The sequence below is a fragment of the Miniopterus natalensis genome, chromosome 2 (assembly GCF_054644295.1).
Source record: "Miniopterus natalensis isolate mMinNat1 chromosome 2, mMinNat1.hap1, whole genome shotgun sequence".
Taxonomy (NCBI): Eukaryota; Metazoa; Chordata; class Mammalia; order Chiroptera; family Miniopteridae; genus Miniopterus; species Miniopterus natalensis.
In genome coordinates, this window is record NC_142082.1 from 3,200,423 (window position 1) to 3,223,133 (window position 22,711).

Sequence of the window (22,711 nt, forward strand, 5' to 3'; positions counted from 1 at the left end):
TCCAAAGAGGACATACAAATGGCTAAGAGACATATGAGAAAATGCTCAAGGTCACTAATCATCAGAGATGCAAATTAAAATCACAACGAGGTGTCCCCTCACACCTGTCAGAATGGCTCCATCAACAAATCAAGAATGACATGTGCTGGCGAGGGTGTGGAGAAGGGGGAGCCCTGGTCACTGCTGGTGGGAATGCAGACTGGGGCAGCCACCATGGAAAACAGTGTGGAGGTCCCTCAAAAAGTGAGAAATGGAGCTGCCTCTTGACCCAGTGATCCCACTTCTAGGAATATATCCTAAGAATCCTGAAACACTAATCAGAAGGAATATATGCACCCCTATGTTCACAGCAGCACAGTTTACAATAGCTAAGATCTGGAAGCAGCCCAAGTGCCCATCAGTAGATGAGTGGATATAAAGCTGTGGGACATTCACACCATGGATACTACGCAGCTGTGAAGAAGAGGGATCTCGTACCCGTCGGGACAGCATGGAGGGACCTGGAGAGTATTATGCTGAGATAAGCCAGGCAGAGAAAGACAAGTGCCACATGATCTCACGTGTATGTGGAATCTAAGGAACAAAGTAAATTGATCAACAAGATAGGACCACAGACATGGAAGCATGAAACAGGTGGACAGATCTCAGAGGGGAGGCTCGGGGGAAGGAGGGTGGGAAGAGATTGACCAAAAAACTTATAAGCATATATGCACAGCCCATGGATACAGACAATAGACAGGAAGAACTGGGGAGAGGTGGGAGATGGGGGAGGGGGGTAAAAGGGAGAAAATGGGGGACATCTGCAATACTCTCAACAATAAGTTAAAAAAACAACTAAAGGACAGCTTGGGAGAGTAATGTACTTATAGTTTAGTTAATTAAATAACAAAAAAATTAATTACTGATGTTTCCTTCTATCCAAACACATGAGATTTGTTTGGGGGCAATAATGGATTCTTTATATTTTAATAAAATAAGAACCCTTACACTATTGTCAGACTATTTTGTGCTTTAATTGGGTGCACATTACTGTTTTCTATTTTAGGTCTATGCTCACAGAATGCAAAATTCATGTGCTGTGCTCAGCATTGCTTATTCTGTGTGTATATGTGGACTTAGTCAATATGATTGGTGATGAGGACAGTCATAATTTGATATTCTGAACCTGATGATTTTCCTGAGATAGTTTTATACTAGACAGTGAATTGTTCTTGAACAGTAAGATTAACTCCTATCTAATTTAGGGTTCCAGTAATAACAAGATTCATTATGGAGGCTGGTGCTGGTCTAGCAGTATGTGCTGATTTAAAGAGTTGCTCATTTTAAGGAAGATCAAAAGAACTTATATGAAGGGGGCATTTAAAGAAGGCTGGAAATTGGAGAAAATCTGGTTGTGTGTTCTGTAAAAGTGTAATTAAATAAAAAGGAAGTGTTAATCATTTCCAACTGAGAGGCTCCCCCTTGCTCTCAACCGGGTTTTTTTTTTTTTTTAATAAGAATATTGAATAGTCAGTTCTCACCAACAAGAACGGTCTTCACATAAAGCCATTTTTTGAGACAATAGGTTGTCCACCCAGCATAGCAACCGTTGTAAAGCAACAGCTCCTACTGCTACTTATCTCGCAGGCTATTCAGGAACAAGGCACAGAACGTCCTTATGAGAAGGCCCTGGGTTACCTAAAGTCTCAAGGAATGTTTGTGTGTATAAAATAGGAAACAAAAAGTGCCTTCCTTTACAACATCTTTACACCCCAAATAGAATCAGTTTCTCTTCAGAGCATATCTCACTACCATATTTAATTTAAATATTCCCACCTTGAGTCCATTAAGTAAGTATGGAGACAATCTGCAGCCCCTGGAGAGTATAATTAATAACTGTAAAGTCAGATAGAAACATTGGACAATATTTAAAGAAATAATCCCTAAAAATGAGAAAAGGTGATATAACTCAGGGTTTAGTGTCAGCACTTCCACTGAGCAAACCAACCACATAACCGACTATCCAGGGCCTATGGACCTTCAACTGGGTCTGGGAAGAACAGGGCATAGCAGATCCAATCAGATCTACATCTGGCTCTGCATTAATTATAGCATATTGTCATATATAAAATTTATACGCAGTGCTCCCATTATAACAAAAACCCCATCCAGGAGGTTTAGAAACACTGAGTAAAATCTGTGGACATGGTCAATACCTTGAATTGAAAAAAAGTGGTACTTTTAATAGATGTTTTAATATTTTTCTTAAGGCAAATGTGAATCTTAAAGAGACTTCTGATAGCTGGTATCGGTGTAGTTCCTTTTCCACATCTGAACAAAACCAGATTTTCAACAACTAACTGTCTGCGCCAAATATTAATTGGTTACAAACTCAAATCACATTCCAGTCGCTGAATGCATGTGAATGTAATAAGCTAGTTTTTCGGGCGCCCACGGTGCTCTCTCATTCATGAGGCACTATTTCTGTCGCAGCACAAACCAGTACCTGTGAGTCTCGTCCCAGAGTTGCGCATTCCACTTCGGTTTAAAAAACATTACTGTGCAAGAAAATTTTATGAAACACCCAGTTTAACTCAAGAATAATCTGGAATGCTTTGGTTAACACACATGCTTTTATTCTTTCTTTATAACCTAATTAGAAGAACACGGACTTTAACTGATCCTGCTCGAGTGTTTCAGGATGCGCCGAGGCCCTGCTCCCGGCCTAGCTGCCGGCCTCCACCCACACTAACAACACGCCTGAGAGGCTCCAGTTTCCAAGGAAGCCCCACGGACTCAGGAGTCCTTTTTAATCTTCTCTTCGGGAAAATTTTATAAGGTAAATACTAACATTTCAATAACTTTTTAATCTGAATGTTTGGCTCGAAAGCAGGTGACTTCCTCTGCTGCTACTTCAGCCATCCAAGGATTGACCTTGTGCAAAATTCACTTTCTACTTTTTGGTTACATGTCTTAAATAAGCAGCTTCTCATAAGAAAATACACCGAAAGGATATGTTTATAAAAGAAGTGAAGAAAACCACCTAATCAACTTCAGTTTCCAAAGGCCCCGGGATCCGGGCGGGGAGGGCTCGGAGAAGATGCTCTCGACCGGGTCCCTGGAATGCCTCGTGCATGTGGTTTCACTTTGCAAGTAACCAGGCTTCCTCACATGTCCTGATGACATGCCCTGCGCCCAGCCCCATAAAGGAATCCCTATGAAGTTTCTATAGAGCATGTGGGTCTCACACGATTTACAGTACATTGTCCTTACAATGTATAAGACACCAATCGGTGACTTTTGTTGCTAAATGATGTGTCTGGAACTCCTTTAACAAAACAAAAACTCTGGGAGTTTTCCTACTTCAGAGATCAGAGCAGTAAGAAACTGGCTTTTATGTCTGGAAGACAGACATCATCACACGCTCCCATTTACACTACACTGAAAACAGCATAAAATAAACTCAGGAGAAGGTGTGACTAGAGTTCAAGCTTTTACAAGCTGCGACGTTAGTAAAAATGTTGAATGGAGGTGAACACTGTCCCCAGGAGCTCCACGCCTCACTCGCCCTTGGTTTGTAAACCTCCTGGATATGCATTTCCACAAACCTTTGCACGGTTCTTTCCAACACTTAGGCTACTTTCCATCACTTGGTAAATGTTGATTTTCCTGCTAAGTTGTGAGCTGCATTAGTGCAGGTTCACACATCCCTGCGGACCCATTGTACAGCCAAGAACGACGCCCCACATTGTGGGTGCTTTTCCACACTCACTCAATTAAATCCAAGTGAAAACTACCCCTTTTACTGTAATAAAAAAAACTAGTGATTCTTCAGGCAGGAGAAGGGCATAGAACTACAAGGTCAAAGGGAGAAATGGGGCGGCTGTTGATGAATACTGACTGGCTTTCCGGCTTCTCTCCTGAACCATGAATTCTCTGAGTAGTACCAACCCCGCCAGGGCTTCCAACAATGTTTATCAATATGATGTTTCCTCTCAAATCTGCAGCTAAAGACCCAGTCACAGCCATAAATTCCAGAATTACATGCTCAGTCTTTTTCTGATAGCTCCACCTAAATTCCACTCAGATTCTTCAAAATCAGCATATTCAGGACTCTAACTTTGACCCCAAATCTGTTCCCTTTTATTTAAGTATTCATTCTATTTAGTGCCAAGCGTTTACCATGCACCAACTGCTACACTATGCCCCAGGGTATTAACTGAACACAAGCTTTGCAGTTTAGAGCCTAGGGGATAAAAGCACTCGAGAGACAGAGAAGGTAACGATGCTACAATACGGGCAGAAAGGATGCTGTCACAGGCATGGGAGTGACATTGATATCTAGGCCTCAGGATGAGTACCAATTAGCTAGATAAGTAGAGACATGGGCACAGTATGTGGAGAGATGTTCAAACATGGGACACAGCGCTTTAATGACTTGGAGTTAAGAGATGTTGATATCACTTAAGGCATAAAATAATTTGGCTGCTGGCAGAAAGTAGTATTTGAGGGAAAAGGCAGTGACAATTGAGGCTGCAGATCAGGAAGGCCAGGTAAACCGTGTGAAAGGATTCAACCTACAACAGAGTGAGTGCTGTTCAAAGTACTTAACTCAGAATGTTTGCACCAACCAATCAGACCCGGCGCTAGCCCGAGCCATCCAATCAGAAAGGAGCTGCTTATCAACAGGCCCCTGAAAGTGGCTCAGCCCCAAGAATGCAACATTCCCGAAGTTTTGAGCAGTATCTGATACATCACTTAGAAGAGAAAATCCCACTGCTAACATGCAGCAAATGGAGTGAGAATGGAGATTTGAGACCAGGTATTAGGCTGGTCCGGGTGTAATGGTCCAGGGGATGGATGAATGTGGCCTCAGCCAGAGTGGGATCAGCAGGACAAAGGCACCGGGTGACATCAGAGATGTTGGAGGGCAGATTTAACGGGAATATTAGACTAGACTTTTAGTGAAAGGAAGACTAGCTTGGCTTGACCAGCTAGATGAATGGTGCCAAACAGACAACAGGAGTACCTTAGGCGAAATCTAACTTTGGAAAACAGAACACAGCTCGTTGTTAGTAAACAAAACAAATAAATATAGTCTTCCATTAAATATCAGTGCCAACCATTTTTCCGTGACGTCTGCATATGAATTCCCCGCACTGGTCCAGTTAGGCCCCACAGTTGCCTTACTGGTATCAGAGTGAAAGCATTTATTCAAGGTAAGTGTGTATTACGGCAACATCCAACCTGCTTGTCAGGCTGGGGGCCGGGGGGGGAGCTTTGTAAAGCAGAGGAATAGAATGCTGGCTTTCGCTCATAGGAACTATGAATGAAAAGGGGGGGGGATTTTCTCTCCTATAGGTTAAAGAAACAGTTATTTTTTAAAAGGTTGGGCTAAAATTTAGAGCATGCACTTTTGTTAGGCAAAAGGATCAGTTTATTTAAAAATTACACAAGTGAGTTAATCAGCTATTTTATTATTATTAATCTTGAAGGCGTAGTTTGAAAATCTGGTTGGACAGGTAACGCTTAGGCATCAGGGGTGGGACTTCCCGAAACTGTGGGGAATGCTGTGGATGTGTCCACATTTCATTTTCCCCTGAAGGGTCCACAGTTTTTACGGGGTCCTAAAAGGGCTGTGCACTAATGCTGCGGTAGGTTCTCAGGTGACGAGTGAACAAAGCAGACCTGCTTTTGCCTTTTCGGAGGACAGACCTTAATCAACGAATGATGACTCCACGATTATAAACTGTAGACTAGAAGCTATAGTGAGGGCATCGTCAAAGACAGTATGGGAAGCTATAAGACACTTAAAAGAGATACTGGGCCTATTTCTGACCTCTTATCTCACGGAGGTCAGAAAAACCTCCCGCAAGGACTTCCTCGTGCGGTGTCATACTGGAGTTGAGACCTGAAGAACTGGACCTTAGCCAGGAGGTGGCTGGAAGGCCAGCGTATGTTACGGTGTGGAAAGGCTCTGGGGCGGAGGTGGCTCCCAGAAGCGGAAAGATGCCTGGAGCACTGGGAGCACAAAGGGTAAGGTCCAGGACAGTCAGGTCAGGTGACGCTGCAAAGGAAGGCTCAGGCAGACATCCGGGCTGCGAGCGAGATCTGGGTCTTATTTCAAGCACAATGCGAAGTCATGGAGACTACCAACTTCAAACACGCCTGTTAAAAATATCATGCTTGGGGGGCAATTGAGAGAGTAGATTAGGAAGGGGGAAAGGGAAGCAGGAAGAGCAGAGGAGTAGCTCGGACTATGGTGACGGTCATGGACATGGGGATTCAAGACACTTGAGGGGTGAAAGTAACATCTGACTTGGGGATGGACTGGACTTGTGATGAGAAAGGAGGCGTCAGAAACAAGCCTATGAGGTCACGTAAGGAGAGAGGCAAAACTCGAAGACCAGTGCTGGTGGTGTTTGGGGTGAGGGTAGTGTTGGGGGAAAAAGCTTGTCTGAGGAATTAGTATACAAAACATGTGGGCATCAGTACCTGAAGAAGATATATTTTGAAATATTTAAATATAAAATTAGTATTCAATTTAAATATGAAAGCCCTATTTAATAAATAGTATGCAATAGAACTTGAGATGTTTTTTAAAGGAAATTCATTATAAAAATATTTTCTTTGTATTAACAAGGCAAAATGAAATTTGTGGAAGAAATTAGTAATAAAAAATAGCTTTGGATATTGTCAATTGGCAACTGATTTTCACCACGAAAATAAATGAACAATTAAAAAAACAGGAATTTGAAGAAATAAGCGAACAAAATAAGAAATCCCAACACCACAATGGTTATTATTCAACTCTAGATCTTTTACACATGAGCACTTTGAAAGTAAAATTTCACCTAACGATTAAATCTAATAAGGCCTTTATAAAACGATGATTAATGAGCTCTTAATAGGCACATTTTGTTTTATTTGATGAAATAATTTTTCAAAATTTATCTTTGAGTGTATCCCATGTCATCCCATTTTCAAAAGAAATATGGCCCTTTGGTATTTGGAAAATGCAATTAGCATATCAATACCTTTGAAAGACCAACCAAAGTGATAGTTGATTAAAATGAAACACCATAATAATAAACAATATAATTTAGGAACAGATATCATATTGCTTAACTGGATTATCTAAAAATATACACTAGTAAATGAATTCTACAAACTTATTTTAATTCCTACATCACTCATATTTATTTTCTTTTTTAAAAAATGACTTATTCTCAAGAGTCTCAGAAGGCCAAAAATGCTTTTATTGAGTTTGGCTTGAATATAAAAGCAGCAAAATTTTTAATATTAATGTTTTTTAAAAATACATATTATTTTGGGGGGGACTATCCTACTGGCATAAATATTTCTATTTGATAGGAAAGGTTTTTAGTTCCAACACTTATTAAAGGACTTTTTTGTAAAAAAAACTGTTTTACTTCAGGGTGATGATAAGATAAACATATCACATCCAGTAAAACCTGTTAAATTAGCATTATTTTATTCAGAATAGTATATAATATAAATCTATAATTTCTTAGCTAAGAAATTCTTAATTATTGTTTGATAAAGATTTGAGGTGGAAAAGGAAACAAAGAAGTTGTGCTGCCCTAACATCATGATTATATATTATTCCTTTAAAATATTAGAATTTTACCAGGCATTGAAATGTTATCATATTATCTATCCTACTGATAAAGGTTGTAAAAGCGTAACTGTAGTTAGAGCCACACTGCTTTTCTTGTTAACACATACTAGAATAAAACCTGTATTATTTTCTGTATTTATAGGAAATAATAAAGAATCAACTAATTCTGACTATGCTTCAAGTAACGATGATAATAATAAGAATGACAAAAGACCCCAAAACATCACCTTCTATTTTTTTTTTTTTAATTTTCAGCGTTGAGGCAGAGACAAGTGAATAGAAAATTCAGGTTTCTGATTTATTTTTTGTTTCCTCTTGCAAGCCTTAGACTCTGAAATGGCTTGTTCATCAACTATGTGAGAAATACATTTTTTATTTTTTTTTTTAAAAAAAACAATTTGGTTGGACAATGTCTCCAAACTTAGAGACCATCTGGTTATTACAGCAAAAACTTTAGAGATTTTTCAAGCATATGGGCAAATGCAGGGGAAGCAACTGTAGTAGTAATTTTAACTTTCATTTACATTCAATTATTAAAATGAGAGTAGATTTTACTAGTGGGAATTATGTAGATGCTAAAGATTTTATAAAATAAAACATTATATGTGTTCTAAGTGTAGACATTATCTAATTTAAAATGTTAATTTGCTGTCAGTCCACAATGTACAAATCAAATCTAACATCGCATTTTTGAAGTACTTTCATTTTTCATTCTGAAGGTGAAAGGACAGTTCTGAATGGGTGCAGATCACCTGTGCCATTCCCGCTCAAAGCAGAATGGAAGAGCCTTTTCACCAACCAGTTTTGTCTTTTGAGAAGTTTGCATCAGTCAGCCTTTAGCTCTGGGCTTTCCCGAGTGTGTGCCTAGGACACCGGCACACAGAGTTTTAAACAGTGCTACGTGATTGTCACCAGCACGCAGACATGGCCACCCCTGACACCCAAGACCTGCAGTGCAGGGCTGTGCCCTGCTCTGAAAATCCTGCATCCAAACCCAACCCTAAGAGACATTTCCTGATTATTTATCAGTAGCTTAGCATCTAATATGATGGGACTTTACAGTTTGTTCAACATACTTGAGATTAAGTGTCAGAATATTTCCTTCTCTTTCTAAATGAACACGGTAAAATGCTTAGTGTTGGCTTCTGTTACTACTGCACCACTGGCTCAAGATCACATACTTGTAATTATATATTCTGAATGTGTAATGTGTGCTGTAGGTCCATAATCAGGAGACTTAACCATTTAAAAGTAATTTATTGTCAAATGAAAATCTTTATCCTCAAAGATCAACATGCGTGTGGATGGATGCATGCATGTGTATGTGCATATGTTGCACATGTGTGTATGCATTTACCGTGTATGCATGTGTGCGTGTGTGTGTGTGTGCGTGGAGCACGTGTGTATGTGTATACGTGAGTGTATATTCACACACATTCATATGCATAGTTATTATTCCCTTCACTTGGCTTTGATACCACAGTCTGAGTTCATAAAGCATCAGTTACTTGGTGAAATTATATCATCAAACCCACAAAAGATTGAAAACTTAACTCCATTCCTTCAAAAGCCAGGCAGCTCTGAATTGAACTAAGCGGCTTTCCAGGGAAGGGAGGCCACGGGAGCCGCTGGAGCGCAGGGGTGCTGGGAGGGGCTGAGACACCTACCGTCTTGCTGAGGTAGCCCGTGCTGGAGTTCATGCACTGAAGCCCCTCACTGTTGCAGCAGCCCCCACATCTGTAGACGGACACACATGGAGGTTTAAAGAAGGTGTTTGTGGCTGCTCCAAACTCCTTCCCCACATCTACACACACCTCACGTGGCATGCATTGAGTCTTTCTCCACTCATTATCAATACCTGTGAGTCATAGGGAAGGCCAGAGGTTACCAGGAGCCGCCAAGGGGAACAGCCCGCAGCAGCTGGAAGTCACTTACATTTGCTTTCAGATTCTAAGATTTAAGTTTCATAGATCACTTTAAAGAAATCACTGACGGTATCCTAAGCTGCCCTGTGAACTGGACGACTGTTCATATGTAACAGAGCAGCTAAGGATCTCTTCTATAAAAACTAATTTCTACAGTCATGTAACAAGCTAAACTAGGATTATGCTTTCTCAAAAACGACACCAATATTCCGCAGCACTTATGTTTGGTTTTCTCTACTTAACAAACATTGCCCAGCCAGTGTGTCTCAGTGGTTGAGCATCAGCCCATGAACCAAAGGTCACCGGTTTGATTCCAGGTCAGGGCGCATGCCCAGGTTGTGGGCTCAGTCCCCAGTAGGGGTGTGCAGGAGGCAACTGATCGATGATGTTTCTCTCTCATCGATGTTGCTCTCTCTCTCTCCCTCTCCCTTCCTCTCTATAATCAATAAAAACATTTTTTTTTTAAAGAAAACAAGCATTTAATATATAGTTGTTCCCAAGATCTGCAAAGAAGGAGTCATGCACATCTGCTATAATAGGTACTACTTTCTGGTTTCGAAGCAAATATAAACATGATTTCATGTCTCCTTTTAAACTGAGATGTAAATGAGAAGATGGGTATGGTTTTGGACTCGATTCAAAAATTCATTTTCAGGCAGGCTAGTTGGCAATGTTGGGTAATGTCACGGTGGTGGCTACTTGAAATACAAGGGTGTTTTCCATCAAGTGGAACATGGACCCCGAACTCTGTTTTTCAGAAAAGTGAAATTCTGTTCCTTCCATGCTCTCTCTTGGAATTCTGCTTCCAATGACTTAGTACTTTACTTAAAGCACTGTTAACTCTTTAAATGCTGGCCTGCAGGTGATGTGCATCTTAAATGTTCATTTTTCCATACTTCCACTAACGTAAAATTCTTTGGTTACTCAACCACGATGCCATTTTGATTCGTTGGTTTTGTTCTCAAAAAACGTTGCAATCTCAAACCTTTATAGGAATTAATACTAATAACTGAAGGAAATTACTTTTTTTAAGTAACCCACCAGTTTCTACTGTGCCAATTCATGCAACATTATCATCTTTTGTGATGCTTTCTGCTGGATCTGCCAGGGGCTTTACCAAAGTCCCCGTCTCCAGCCAGTTACCTGTGAAACCACAGGACAAAAAGCGTATCTGAAGAGATGAGTTGGAATGAAAGAAATTTTCTTTCTGAATCAGAAAGAAAATTTATGTGCTATTAGTCTGTAAGATACAGAATGTTTGCATGATTAAACTCACAGACTGTGTAAAATATGTTTATATGTTTTAAAATTTTACGATGCGATATCACCTAATTTAAAAAAATTCAAGTGTGTCTACAGATAGGCCTGCACTCTCCTCTATATGTATTCCAAGAAATCATCCTAACCATTCACAGTGAAATCATAAAATGCTGCATTTGGAAAATAACATTTACTTTCGGCCCTAAAAATACTCAGTGGTACCAATGCTGAAATGAAAGGCCTAGGCTGGCGACCCTCACTGGGCTGCTATACGACCCTTTTATATTTTTTCTCTCCCATGCTTACTTTTCAAGATCTCTGCGTTATAGTGCGCAGCGGCAAATTTTATAGTGTCCTCCGTCCTCGAATTGACGTTGGGCTGATCCTGGCTTTGCTGCCAGCCGCCTTTCCGTAACTGGCACTTGTACATTTTCCAGTATTCCGGGTACAGCACAGTCATGAGCTCGTCCACGCTGGACACGGCCCGCAGCTGCTCCTCCAGGGCTTTGCCCGCATACGCCTGGCGGAGAAACGTGCAAGGTCAGTAACCCATCCGAGCGAGGGATCTGGAAACAGAAGCTGAAAGCCCTTTAGGGTTAATATTATATATGCTGGCCCTGGCCCGTGTGGCTCCCAGGAGGTTGCCGGTTCTATTCCCGGTCAGGGCACATGCCTGGATTTTCGGCCTGATCCCCGGTAGGAGACGGGCAGGAGGCAAGCTGATCAGTGTTTATTGCACAGATGTTTCTCTCGCTCCCTCTCCCTTCCTCTCTCTCTAAAAAAATCAATAAAAACGCATTTAAAAATATATATTATATATGCTGGATCCATATTGAAATATTATTAATTACCCCTGAATTAGATAACTTTTCATGGTAAAATATTCATCTGCATCAATACCACAATTGAAGTTAAATTAAATCCCACCATTAAAATATAAAATATATATTTGGTTTTTAAGACTAACATTTTGTGATGTAATTTTAAAAATAATTTTTGAAGCAGCTTGTTTTAGTTACAGTTCTCTTACATAAATGGCCAATTTATAAGTTTGAAAACTTAGTCAAGCTCATGTTCTCTTCCAATATAAATTAAATTAAACTGAAATCCACTCTCATGCTTTGCTTCATTTTTAATTATCAGCATCAATAAAATGTAATTAAGCAGGAGGCTTGAAATTAGGAGTCAGTCTTACAGAAGCGATTTTAGCATCAATAATCGCATGAAAAATGGGATTTCAACCACACATCACAGTGGGGTTTATAGACTGGCAGAACCTCCAGCATTTCCAAAAAAATTGATCATCGAGATTTATTCTGGATGAAAAAGACATGGAATAGATCAGAAAGCATTAATTCTGCCTACAGATAGTTAACTGCCTATATCGGTGCATCCAATTACGTGGAGCATCCCATATTATATTCAAGTAGTTGCCATATCTAAGAAAAATACATTTTTTTCTAAATGATACTTTGAAATTATGGGAAAATGGTGCATTGTTTAACTTTATCTGCAAAGTGAAATACAACATGAGATGTTTATTTATGTTGTTGTGATTATCCCAGATTTAAAGTCTAAATATACAATACTTTGGACATCAGACGTCAGATCTGTTAACAGTGCAGGTGACTGCCTCCCATATCCCCAGCCACGTGTCTTGGATGAACATCAGCAAACTGCACTCTAACTGGTTATAGTTTCCGGTTTCTAATTTTTGAAGTAAAAAATTAATAAATTCACTTTAAAACATCAAAATATTATTTAATTGAAAGACTTTTCACCACTATTTTTAATAATCCAAGTTATTCTGATGCAGGTGATCTCTGTACTACATTTTGAGAAACACAATCTATAGCAGTTTTTCTTTTATTACAGAGCTTTCCTACCAGATAATAAAACTGGCTATGAATTCTGGGGTTTCTTCATCATTTATTGTAGGAATTGATCATATCACTTACTCTCTTTAGGTCTAAGTTATGAGAATATTGGTATTTTCCCGTTACCTTCTGGAATATATAGGATGGTTCTTGATATGCCATATACTCTATAATCCCATTGAATAGATGGAGGGTGGGGACGGGGTGGAGATCTTAGCTTAAAGGAAAGTGACAAAATATCCACATACAGCTTCCCAATGAAATGTTTATGAAATATGTATCTCAGGAGAAATCTCAAATGTGACACAAAATGCAAGAATCAAACATGTTTCAGAATCTAAAAGGATACCGCTGGAGGGAAATATTATCGAAGTGCCTGGGTGAGTCTGCGGTCACCGCTGCCTGAAGGGCTCCACCACAGGGGGTTCTGTTTGTACCTGTCTGCTGGACTCACCCCTGAACACAAGAGCAACATGGGACTGTGATAGGTGGGTCCCTGGGGTTCTTTTCCCCATAACTCAGCTGGGATTAAAGTCAGGTAGCGACCTAAGCCAACCACAAGCCTCACATGAAACAGGCACGTGACACACCAACGTCCTACAGCGCAAGGAAAGATACGCACCAAATTCTAAGAAAAAGGGCGGCGCTGAAGAAGGACTTCCAATGAAATATTGCTTGAAGTTTTAAGGCAAATAAGGCAGTATCTTAAAATTTAGAAATGGAAAATACCTATAATTATAATTATGTATATATAAGAGAAAACATTAAGATACCCAATAGAGCGTCAGGAGAAAAAATAGAAGCATACAATTCACAAGAGAGAAAATGCAATATAAAAATGGAAATAAAAACATACTAGTAGGAAATAAAAGTTACACATATTTATATTCTTAGGCTGAAAAAAGGCCTGAGGGTGAATATAAAAATAAAGGTAACCCGGCCGGGCGTGGCTCAGCGGTTGAGCATCGACCTAGAATCCAAGAGATCAGGGTTTGATTCCCGGTTGGGGCACATGCCCGGGTTGCAAGCTTGATTGATGACTCTCTCATCATTGATGTTTCTATCTCTCTCTCCCCCTCCTTTCCTTTCTCTGAAATCAATAAAGGTATGTTAAAAAAAAATAATAATAATTAAAATAAAATAAAATAAAATAAAATAAAATAAAATAAAATAAAGGTAAACTATCTGTATGGTAGAAAGCACTATAAACAAAGTAAAAGAGAAACAATAAGGTTGGAAAACTATTTGCAACACACATGAAGATGGACAAAGGCTAATCTTAAAATATCACAAGAACACACCAATCAGAAAAAATAAACAGGTACTTCAATAAAAAATGGGAGAAGAACTGAATATTCACAAAGAATAAATATAAGTAATATGTAGTCAGTGATGTCCAAAGGGAAGAAAACTGTAATTCCTTTCAGTCATGGTGGGTACATAAATTTGTACGGCTATTCAAGAAAAATGTGCTATTTCAAGTGAAAGGGCCTTAAACACAAGCTCCACTTTAGACAGCAAATTCACTTTGGAATTAAATTTCTTTTTTAAAATATATCTTTATTGATTTCAGAGAGAGGAAAGGAGAGGGAGAGAGAGAAACATCAATGATGAGAGTCATTGATCGGCTGCCTCCTGCATGCCCCCGACTGGGAATCGAGACCACAACCCGGGCATGTGCCCTGACTGGGAATCAAACCCCGATCGCCTGGATCCTAGATTGATGCTCAACCGCTGAGCCACGCCCAGCTGGGTTGGAATTAAATTTTCTATGCAACAGAAGTGATAATATAACTAAGCCAGATATATGTATAAATTTATCCTGAGGCTGTTTATAATAAAGATAAAAATCTATACAGATAATAATAAGGAATTGATTAAACAATGTGCAGTAAGAACGGAAATCAGCACAAAAAGTAATGTGATGACGCTCTAAAAGGATGATACAGATTTGTAATTTAGACATGAAAAGAGTATATTCTATGAAAAAGTAGAGTACACAGTTTACACACACACACACACACACTATTCATCATGTAGTACAATCTGTGAACCCTGAGATAAAAGACACCTCCTAAGAAGGGCTGGCGGCTATCTGGGCTCAACGCTAAGCCACCAAGCCCAGCAGCCGTCCCCGCGCAGGGCCATCTCCCGCAGAGCACGCTCCAGGGAGAAGCCTGCCCTGAGCCGCCCGCCGCACTGTGTCCTGCGTCTTTCAGCCCCTGCAGGGAGAGGACCGCCCGGGATCCCACTTCAACCAGCCGACTGAAGCTGCAGCTCGGACCTACCACAGCGGCTCTATTCCGACCAATCAGGACCGTGCCTTTTGGACCAATCAAACTCTGAAAAGTCCCTATTTGCATGAGGATGGGCCAATCAGGGCTGGGGGGGACTGGTGTCCATATAAGCCAGGGCCCCTCTGGCTCTGGGAGCTGCACTCTCCCTTCCCATCACAGGCTGAAGGCCGCGCCTCCCGGCTGGGCTGACACACCCGGCGTCTCCCGGAGCAGAGCAGCGGGGAGCTGAGCAAAGCGCAGCGAGCAGGCCAGTGCAGCGCAGAGCAGGCCCTGGGGCATTCCACCGAGGAGCGGAGCTGTCTGGCCGGGAGGTCCTGGCCTCAGGGCCACCTGCCCAGGGCTGCCTCGCAGCTGTGCTGTTTTGCACTGAATAAAGTTTCCTTCTCTCCTGCACCTCAAGCTGAGGGTTCCTGCTGGCGCTGAATTGGTGCCAAGGACCATCGGTTGACAAACCTTTTCACAGAACAAAATTTATATGTGGGTACGTTGCATACTTTTGTATATACAGTTTTAAATGATACGCAGCAAAAGCAACAGTTATATTCTCCAGTTTGCAGGATTAAGGTAATTATTGTGTTCTTTATATATTTCTATATTTAAAATGTTTAAATCAGGAACATACGTAACTTAATTTTTAAAGTAATCATGTTTAAGAATATTGGCAGGCAGTTCATAGTATTTGCTCATTTCAGCTTTTGATACACTTAGCTCTTATTTCTGCACGCCTTCGGTATGTTCCTTAATTTATAACAATCTTTGGCAAAAGCGATCACAGTCAAATGGTATAAAGGTAACTCGATATTGAGCAATTAACTTACTTATTCCTACTAGACTTCAACGATTATATTTGTGTGGAAGAAAAATGAGCGTTATTGTCAAAAGACCCAGATTTCCAGCCTGGCTACAGACCTTATGTAACTGAGTAACGTTATATTTCATTTCTTTGAATGTCATTTCACTCTGTGAAATGGGAATATACAGCTGAGCCTTGAACAACTTAGAAGGGGGTTAGGGACACCCACCCCAGTGTAGTCGAGAATCCACATATAACTTTTGCCTCCCTTAAAACTTAGTTTTTCCTCAGTATTGACAGGGAATTGCCCCCCCCCCCCACCAAAACCTGCGGAGGCTCCAGCGGCCTATATAAAATGGTGCAGAACAGTGCATCCCACAGACGGATAACAGCACCGGCATTTATCTGCCTCTGCGTGGACCTGCACGGCTCAATTCCACGTTGTTCAGGGTCTACTATAATAATCTTTTTCTCAGAGTTTTCGTGATAATTCAAGTAGACATTTTGATATAGAAGTGTATTATACATTTTGTAGTCAGGTGGGATTACTTGTCAATATAACATCCTTAGGGAGCAAAGCACAGTACAGAGTTTATTTTTAGATAAATGGAATGTTTTACACCAATTTGAACCATAACTCTCAGTATTATACCAGTTCTGGGCAGTATTTCTTTGTCTATTAAATTTTTTTTCAATTACAGTTTACACTCAGCATCATTTTGTATCATTTTCAGGTGGGTAGTAAGTATTTCGTTGGATCTGTCTTCTGCATTTTCATCCCAAATGAGCTGCACCCTAGGAAACGAGCATCGTCAGCTAATTGACAGGGCTGTCCTGGGACCGAAAAGACCGGTATGTTGAGCACAGGTCCTGCCCGTGGCCCGCGGCCCTCCCATTCCCCGTCCACCTCGGAGGGACTGCAGGAGGTGAGGGACCCAGGGATGAGTTTGGAACCAGGGAGATGCTGGAATCTTTCAAGTCGGGGTCCTGTCCACGGTAAAGTCAGGTTCTTCCCCGATGCTCCCGTCTTTAGGTTCGCCAGCGTTCAGGGGAAAGTGAGGTTACCTGCCTGAAGGTGAATGCGTCCCTGTGGGCGCATCCCCTGACTCTCACAGGGGGAGGAAGCAGGTCTCTGATCCCAGAAGTCACACAGTGACAAGAGCCTCGGGGTTTCGCCTGCGCTCTGTAATTCTGAGCTATCAAGAATCGCAGCAGGAAATGAGCTCTGGTCACTTCGACAGTGACCCCTAATCGACTTCACATTTCACACACACAGTTTGCAAAACCTACTTTTCCTCTTGTTCCTCTGCGCTCACTAGGGGCTGTTCAGGTGCCCGTCGGGGAGAAAGCGCGTGCACGCAGGCTGTCCTTGCTCCCGAGGACTGTGATAGCCCAGAGCCCGAGGTGAGTGGCAAGGGTGGCGGTCACTGAGGATTCACGTTAGCAACGGTTCTGGACTTGCCAAGGAGTGGAAATGAGCTTTCGGAAAACTTATAAGTCCAAGGTCAACCTTCCCTTTAAACAACCACCAAGTTCATGGCCACGCTGAATATAAATTTGACACTCATTTAATAGTTTTGTGATGTTGAAAGTGCACAGGGAAATGCATATGGTTGACTTACGGAAAATTTCCTCTCGCCTGAAAGCATACACTCCTACCAAATACTCATAACCAGAGCTGAAAGAGTGGGCAAGAGTCCATCAAAGAAGGGGGGTCACACTACTTCATTTTCAAGAAGTGCCCAGAAAGGGCCATAAGCAAATCCGGCTACTTGTCCAAGATATCCATATTTGGGGAGAATGGGGGAAATAATTTAATGTTCAAAAGGAAAACAAGGGACCTTTATATTTTTCTTAAAATGCACACACATTATCTTTAAAAGTCTGGCTTAAGTAGTATTTTATATTTGAAAAGAAATGTACATTGTCACGGACAAGTTCATAAAATGAAGCAGAGGGAAGATTACTTGGTCAAATTATCAGTTTGATAGGATAAGAAATTTACTAAAAGTTTTCTTATTAATTTATTTTAAATTAAATTTATTGGGGTGACATTGGTTAATAAGATCATACAGGATTCAGGTGTACATTTCTATGATATGTGATCTGTATATTGCATTGTGTGTGCCCACCACCCAAAGTCAAACCACCTTCCTTCACCATATTTGTCCCCCTTTACCCTTCATCACCCCCTTCCCTCTGGTAACCACCCCACTGTTGTCTGCGTCTATGAGTTTAGTTTTACATCCCACATATGAGTGCAATCGTGTGGCTCTTGGCTTTTCCTGATTGACTTATTTTGCTCAGCATGACATTCTCAAGGGTTTTAAAAAAGGATATTTTTCATATTATTCATCTTCCTTGTCATCTCTTTGTCCTTGAAAACCCCCAGAAATTATCAGTAGGAATCAATCTATCCTAAGGCAGTGGTCAAGGTCAATAGCTACAAGGCCATTAGGTTTTCTCTCTTCTTTGAAAACAGGGTCAGAGCCAATCATCAGAATCAGTGGTGGCTGAGTTACCCTTCCCCTGAAAACGCCAAGGGGCTCGCCGTTCATCCCTCCGGCTCACCAGTGGCGGTTGTGTGACAGATGGACTGTGGCCGCTGTTTCCTTCCACTAACAGTCCGTGCTAGGCAAATGCGTACATTTTAAGAGTATATTCTAATTATTGAAAAATACTCCTTCAAAGGGAATCTGGGTAGGTGGCAGAAGGAAGAGGGTTTTGGACTTGATAAATCATCCAAAACACTGTTACAAAATTCACCTGTAAAATTACCCTTTGGTGGAGAATCAAAAATAAATATGGAAAATCCGACGGTATTCTTCTGAGGGATAGAAATGTGTGAATGTCTGACTGAACCTCAGCACATCATGTCACCTGGTGTTTCAGGGCAGGTGTCAGAGCAGGACTCCTTCCCCCACGGCCACACGTCACACATGTCTACACACCTGATGGCCTCAGATAGTCACCTCGGGAGCAGATATTTAAATGTCAGTTTCATGTTTGAAGTTTTTAATTGGAACCTCTAAGTGTTAAATTTTAGTTTTGCCTAATCCTCTGAAATGTTTTATTGTAAATTTTGAAAATAATACTATAATGAAGAGTGGATTTATTATATATCTACTATTAATAGCATAAATTATTTATTTTTTTAAAAAATAAGTCACTTTTTAAATTTATCACATATATGAATTAAATAAAATATCAAATATTGATTTCATCAAAATTGGAGTTCAATAGACTCTTAGAAAATATTTTAATTATTCCTTTTCGATTGTTGTCTTTTGAGATAAGTTTCCAGATTAATGCACAAACGACACACTGCACAATGAGACTCGAGGCACACAGGTTTCCTGCCCTGGACACTGAGGCCACCTGCTGCCTCTCATTCATAAATGGAAGTGACTTCCGTTCCTTGCCAAAGGGCAAAATGACCTCAGAAATACTAATTTCCACTTTTCCCCCCAGAAATGATCACAAAAACAGCACCAAGGAGGTGAAGCCAAAAATAATGAGTGTATTTACTGCCTACTAGGAGAATGCCAGGGAACCAAAACATATTACTCAGATATTCCAGTGAACACCGCGCAGAGCGCTGGCTCTCGGGGTGACCCCCCAGTGTCACTGGGCGACGTCCGCCGACTTGCTTCCAGGCTGTGGGGGCGATGCTGTGGCCACTGGTGTGTAGAGGCCAAGAAGGCGGCTCAAGGCGCCCGGAGGCCGCTAGGAAAAGTGCTGCTGTCCAGGCCCATCTGTCCCGGGCAGGACAGTGCTGTCACCAGGAAGCCCTGCAGCTGGGCAGGGCGGCTCTGCCACTTAGCAGCCTAAGAACATGGCCCAAGGTTGACAGTTTGCATGAACTTCACCTTGTAAAGTGCCCAGAGACATCAGGATGAGCGAATGAATGGATGGGAAACCCCAGCGCCTGGGCTTAGCAATGGTCACATTCTTAGGGGGATTTGCTTATAGTCAGGGTAGTTGCTGGTCTTTCTTTTTACACAGGCGTTTCTCAAAGCAGTTCTGTTTCATAACAAGAAGGGAGTGTAGCAGGTTAGGCACAGGCTTCCCAGGTAAGTCAATTCAAAATGTTTCGTAACTATTTTCCTTCCATTGCTTATAATTATTTTGCTGAAGATTCAACTAATTTCAAAAACACATTTTACATATTTTTAAAAAAATGTTTATTCGGAAAATTATTTTGAAGTTAAAAAAATGTAATGGGTATTATAATATTTCCTTTTCCTAAAGTTTCTTTTCTTCTTCGATATTTTAAAGACCAATTTTTGTTAATGCTATTTAATACTGAAAGCAATGATAATGCTTTTAAAAGATCTTCAATCAACAAATAATATTCACACCAAAAAGTGAACAATCACAAGGTCACAGCTGGATGAAAGTGTACACACGGAATGAACCCCTATAATCACACCCAGGTCAAGACTCAGACCCTTCTTCGTTCGTAGTTCTAACTCTCAAGCTCTAACTCTCCCCCAAATGTTCCCATTGGTCACGTTTCTATTTTCTACCAACAAACTTCATTTTTACCCCTTTTCAAGTTATACATACATGGCGCCCGGCGGCATGTCACAGCTTGCGTTGGGTGCTTTTCCTCAAGCGCCTCTTTGGGACCCTCGCCTTTGCTGTGTGAGGCAGAGGTTTCCCTGCTGCCTCGTCTCCATCCTGTGAATTACTGCAAATTATCACCGAGTCTAGGCTCTGCGTGACTTCTGATGGACAGAGCACGCATTGCGGGGTGGGCATGTAAGTGGAAACAGAACTGGTGGCTCATGGGGTATGGATATACTTAGCTTTACGGATATGGCCAAACATTTTCCCAAAGTAACTACCAGTTTACACAGTCAGCAACGGGGTGGTTCCAGAGGGAAGGGGTGGGGGGTGGCAAAGGGTGAGGGGCCACATATGTGGCGAGGGAAGATGATTTCACTTTGGGTGGTGGGCACACTATGCAATATACAGATCATGTATCAGAAATGTACACTTGAAACCTATATGGTCCTATTAACCAATGTCACCCAAATAAATTTAATTTAAAAAAAAGAAAAAGAAATTACAAAAAATTTTTTAGTAAATGCCTATCTAATTAAACTGATAATTTGATCAAGTTTATGAGATTGTCCTAGAGTTGTACATAAAAGTTCCCTTTCCCTATGTTTGCCGACCACGAGTGGTGTAGGTTTTTAATGTCAGTCGTTCTGAAGGGTATGTGGTATATCTCACTGTGGTTTGATGCACAGTCCTTGCTGACTGACGATGCTGGGCACTTTCATGTGATCCGGACGCTGGTCATCCTCTTGTAAGAAGTGCCAATGAAAAGTCCAGTCCTTGTGTACGGTACATTTTTAATAAGTGTAGATAATGATGATATTAATAAAACCTCAGGCCTATGGTTTGCTATTTATAAAATGTAGATTATAAAATGTACCTTACAAAGCTACTGTGTGTGTGAATAAGATTTTAAAAACCCATAAAAAGAAGGCTGGCACACTAAAAAGTCACCTGTCTCTAATAAGGTATTTTAGATAAATAGCAAAGGAGAGAAATTTTTATGACTTTATGACATTTACTGAAAGACTCCTGTATTCAAAGGCTGTTCTAGGCATGCCATTTGTAAACAAGGTCTCTCCTTTCATGGGGTTTACATGCTAGAAATTATATAGATTTACTTTGAGGGCAAAGAATATTAATTATAAGGTTCCTAAGTTGTTCTTTCTAAGGAAGTCCTCAGGGATACCTGATCTGTATATTGCAGTTAACTCCAGATGGATTTCCGGTTGCTTACGGGCCTCTGTGTCTAAAGGATTCCAGACTATGCACTAAAGGGGCAGGGAGTGGGATCTGTTGCTATGAAACAATGTTGAGTAAAAACAAAGCTGAATTATTTCACCAGAAGTACTATGTCTGAAACACAGAAATCCCGGTTTGTATTTTACCAGCCCTTGAGCTGTAAACTTTCTCTTTATAATTAAAACCTATTTAAGAACCTACTTCAAAGTGAGCAAAAGCATAAATCCTTATATGCTTTTCTTTACAAATTCATTTACTCATGTACTTATTTCATATGGTACTAATTCTGGATGAGGATTGCACCCTGGAGGGTGTGTGTGTTGAGGGGTTGAGGCATTCCCAGGACTCAGTAAACAGGCAAACTAGAAAATGATGGAAGATCATCGCCCTCTCTAATTCACCATTAAGGAATGGGAAAGGTTTTTCCGGGGGCAGGATCGCTTACTGAGTTTTAGGGAAACCACAAACACACCCTCACCCGACCGGGGACTCCTAGACCCCCAAGTGCCTCCTTTAGGGACAACCTTGCTCACCCTGACAAAGCCCCGAAGAACAGACTTCCTGTGGCATTTGAACAGGTGTCAGGCTGACTTTTCCTTGACAGTGCTCCCCGCCCCGCCAGCTCCCTGACTCCGCCGACACATCCCCACACTGATTTCCAATCGTCCCCCTCACTCCCACCCCTCGGTCCCGCGTGGGGCGCTCGGGCCTCCTGACTCAGGCTCCATAAACAGGAGCTGAAGGGCAACTCACTCACTCACGCTCTCCCAGCCTCTCTTCGTCTTTCAGGGAAGCTCCACGGGTGCTGGACCCTTTCTGTCCCTGCAGAGCACGAGTTAATCCTTTACCTTGATCCCCCCGCCTATTCTAGTCTTTCTATTAGCGTGGGAACCTGCTGCTCTCACAAATTTAAAAATAAATGCAAACATGCACACGCAGAAAACCCTCAGAGAGCCCCCCCCCCCCCCCGAGCTCTGTCGCCTCCTGCACAGCTTCAGTCCTGGGCGTGCGGTCTGTCCCTGCCCCTGTCCTCACGTCCCGGTCACCTGTCCACGCTCCAGCTTGTTTCTGTCCATCGCTCTACGGGAACCAGGTCCCACCACTCCCGCGAGCTGTCCTTTGCCCCATCG

General features: G+C 41.4%; 1 protein-coding gene across 1 annotated transcript in view; it reads right to left on the reverse strand.

The window, feature by feature from the left end:
* The window catches only part of VEGFC (vascular endothelial growth factor C), a 72,511-nt gene that overhangs the window by 11,593 nt on the left and 38,207 nt on the right, over positions 1-22,711 (reverse strand). The window contains exons 2-3 of the mRNA XM_087813561.1: positions 11,113-11,326; positions 9,289-9,479 (exon numbers count right to left, since the gene is read on the reverse strand). Coding sequence (XP_087669687.1) covers positions 9,289-9,479; positions 11,113-11,326 — 405 coding nt within the window. The remainder of the gene's footprint in view (positions 1-9,288; positions 9,480-11,112; positions 11,327-22,711) is intronic.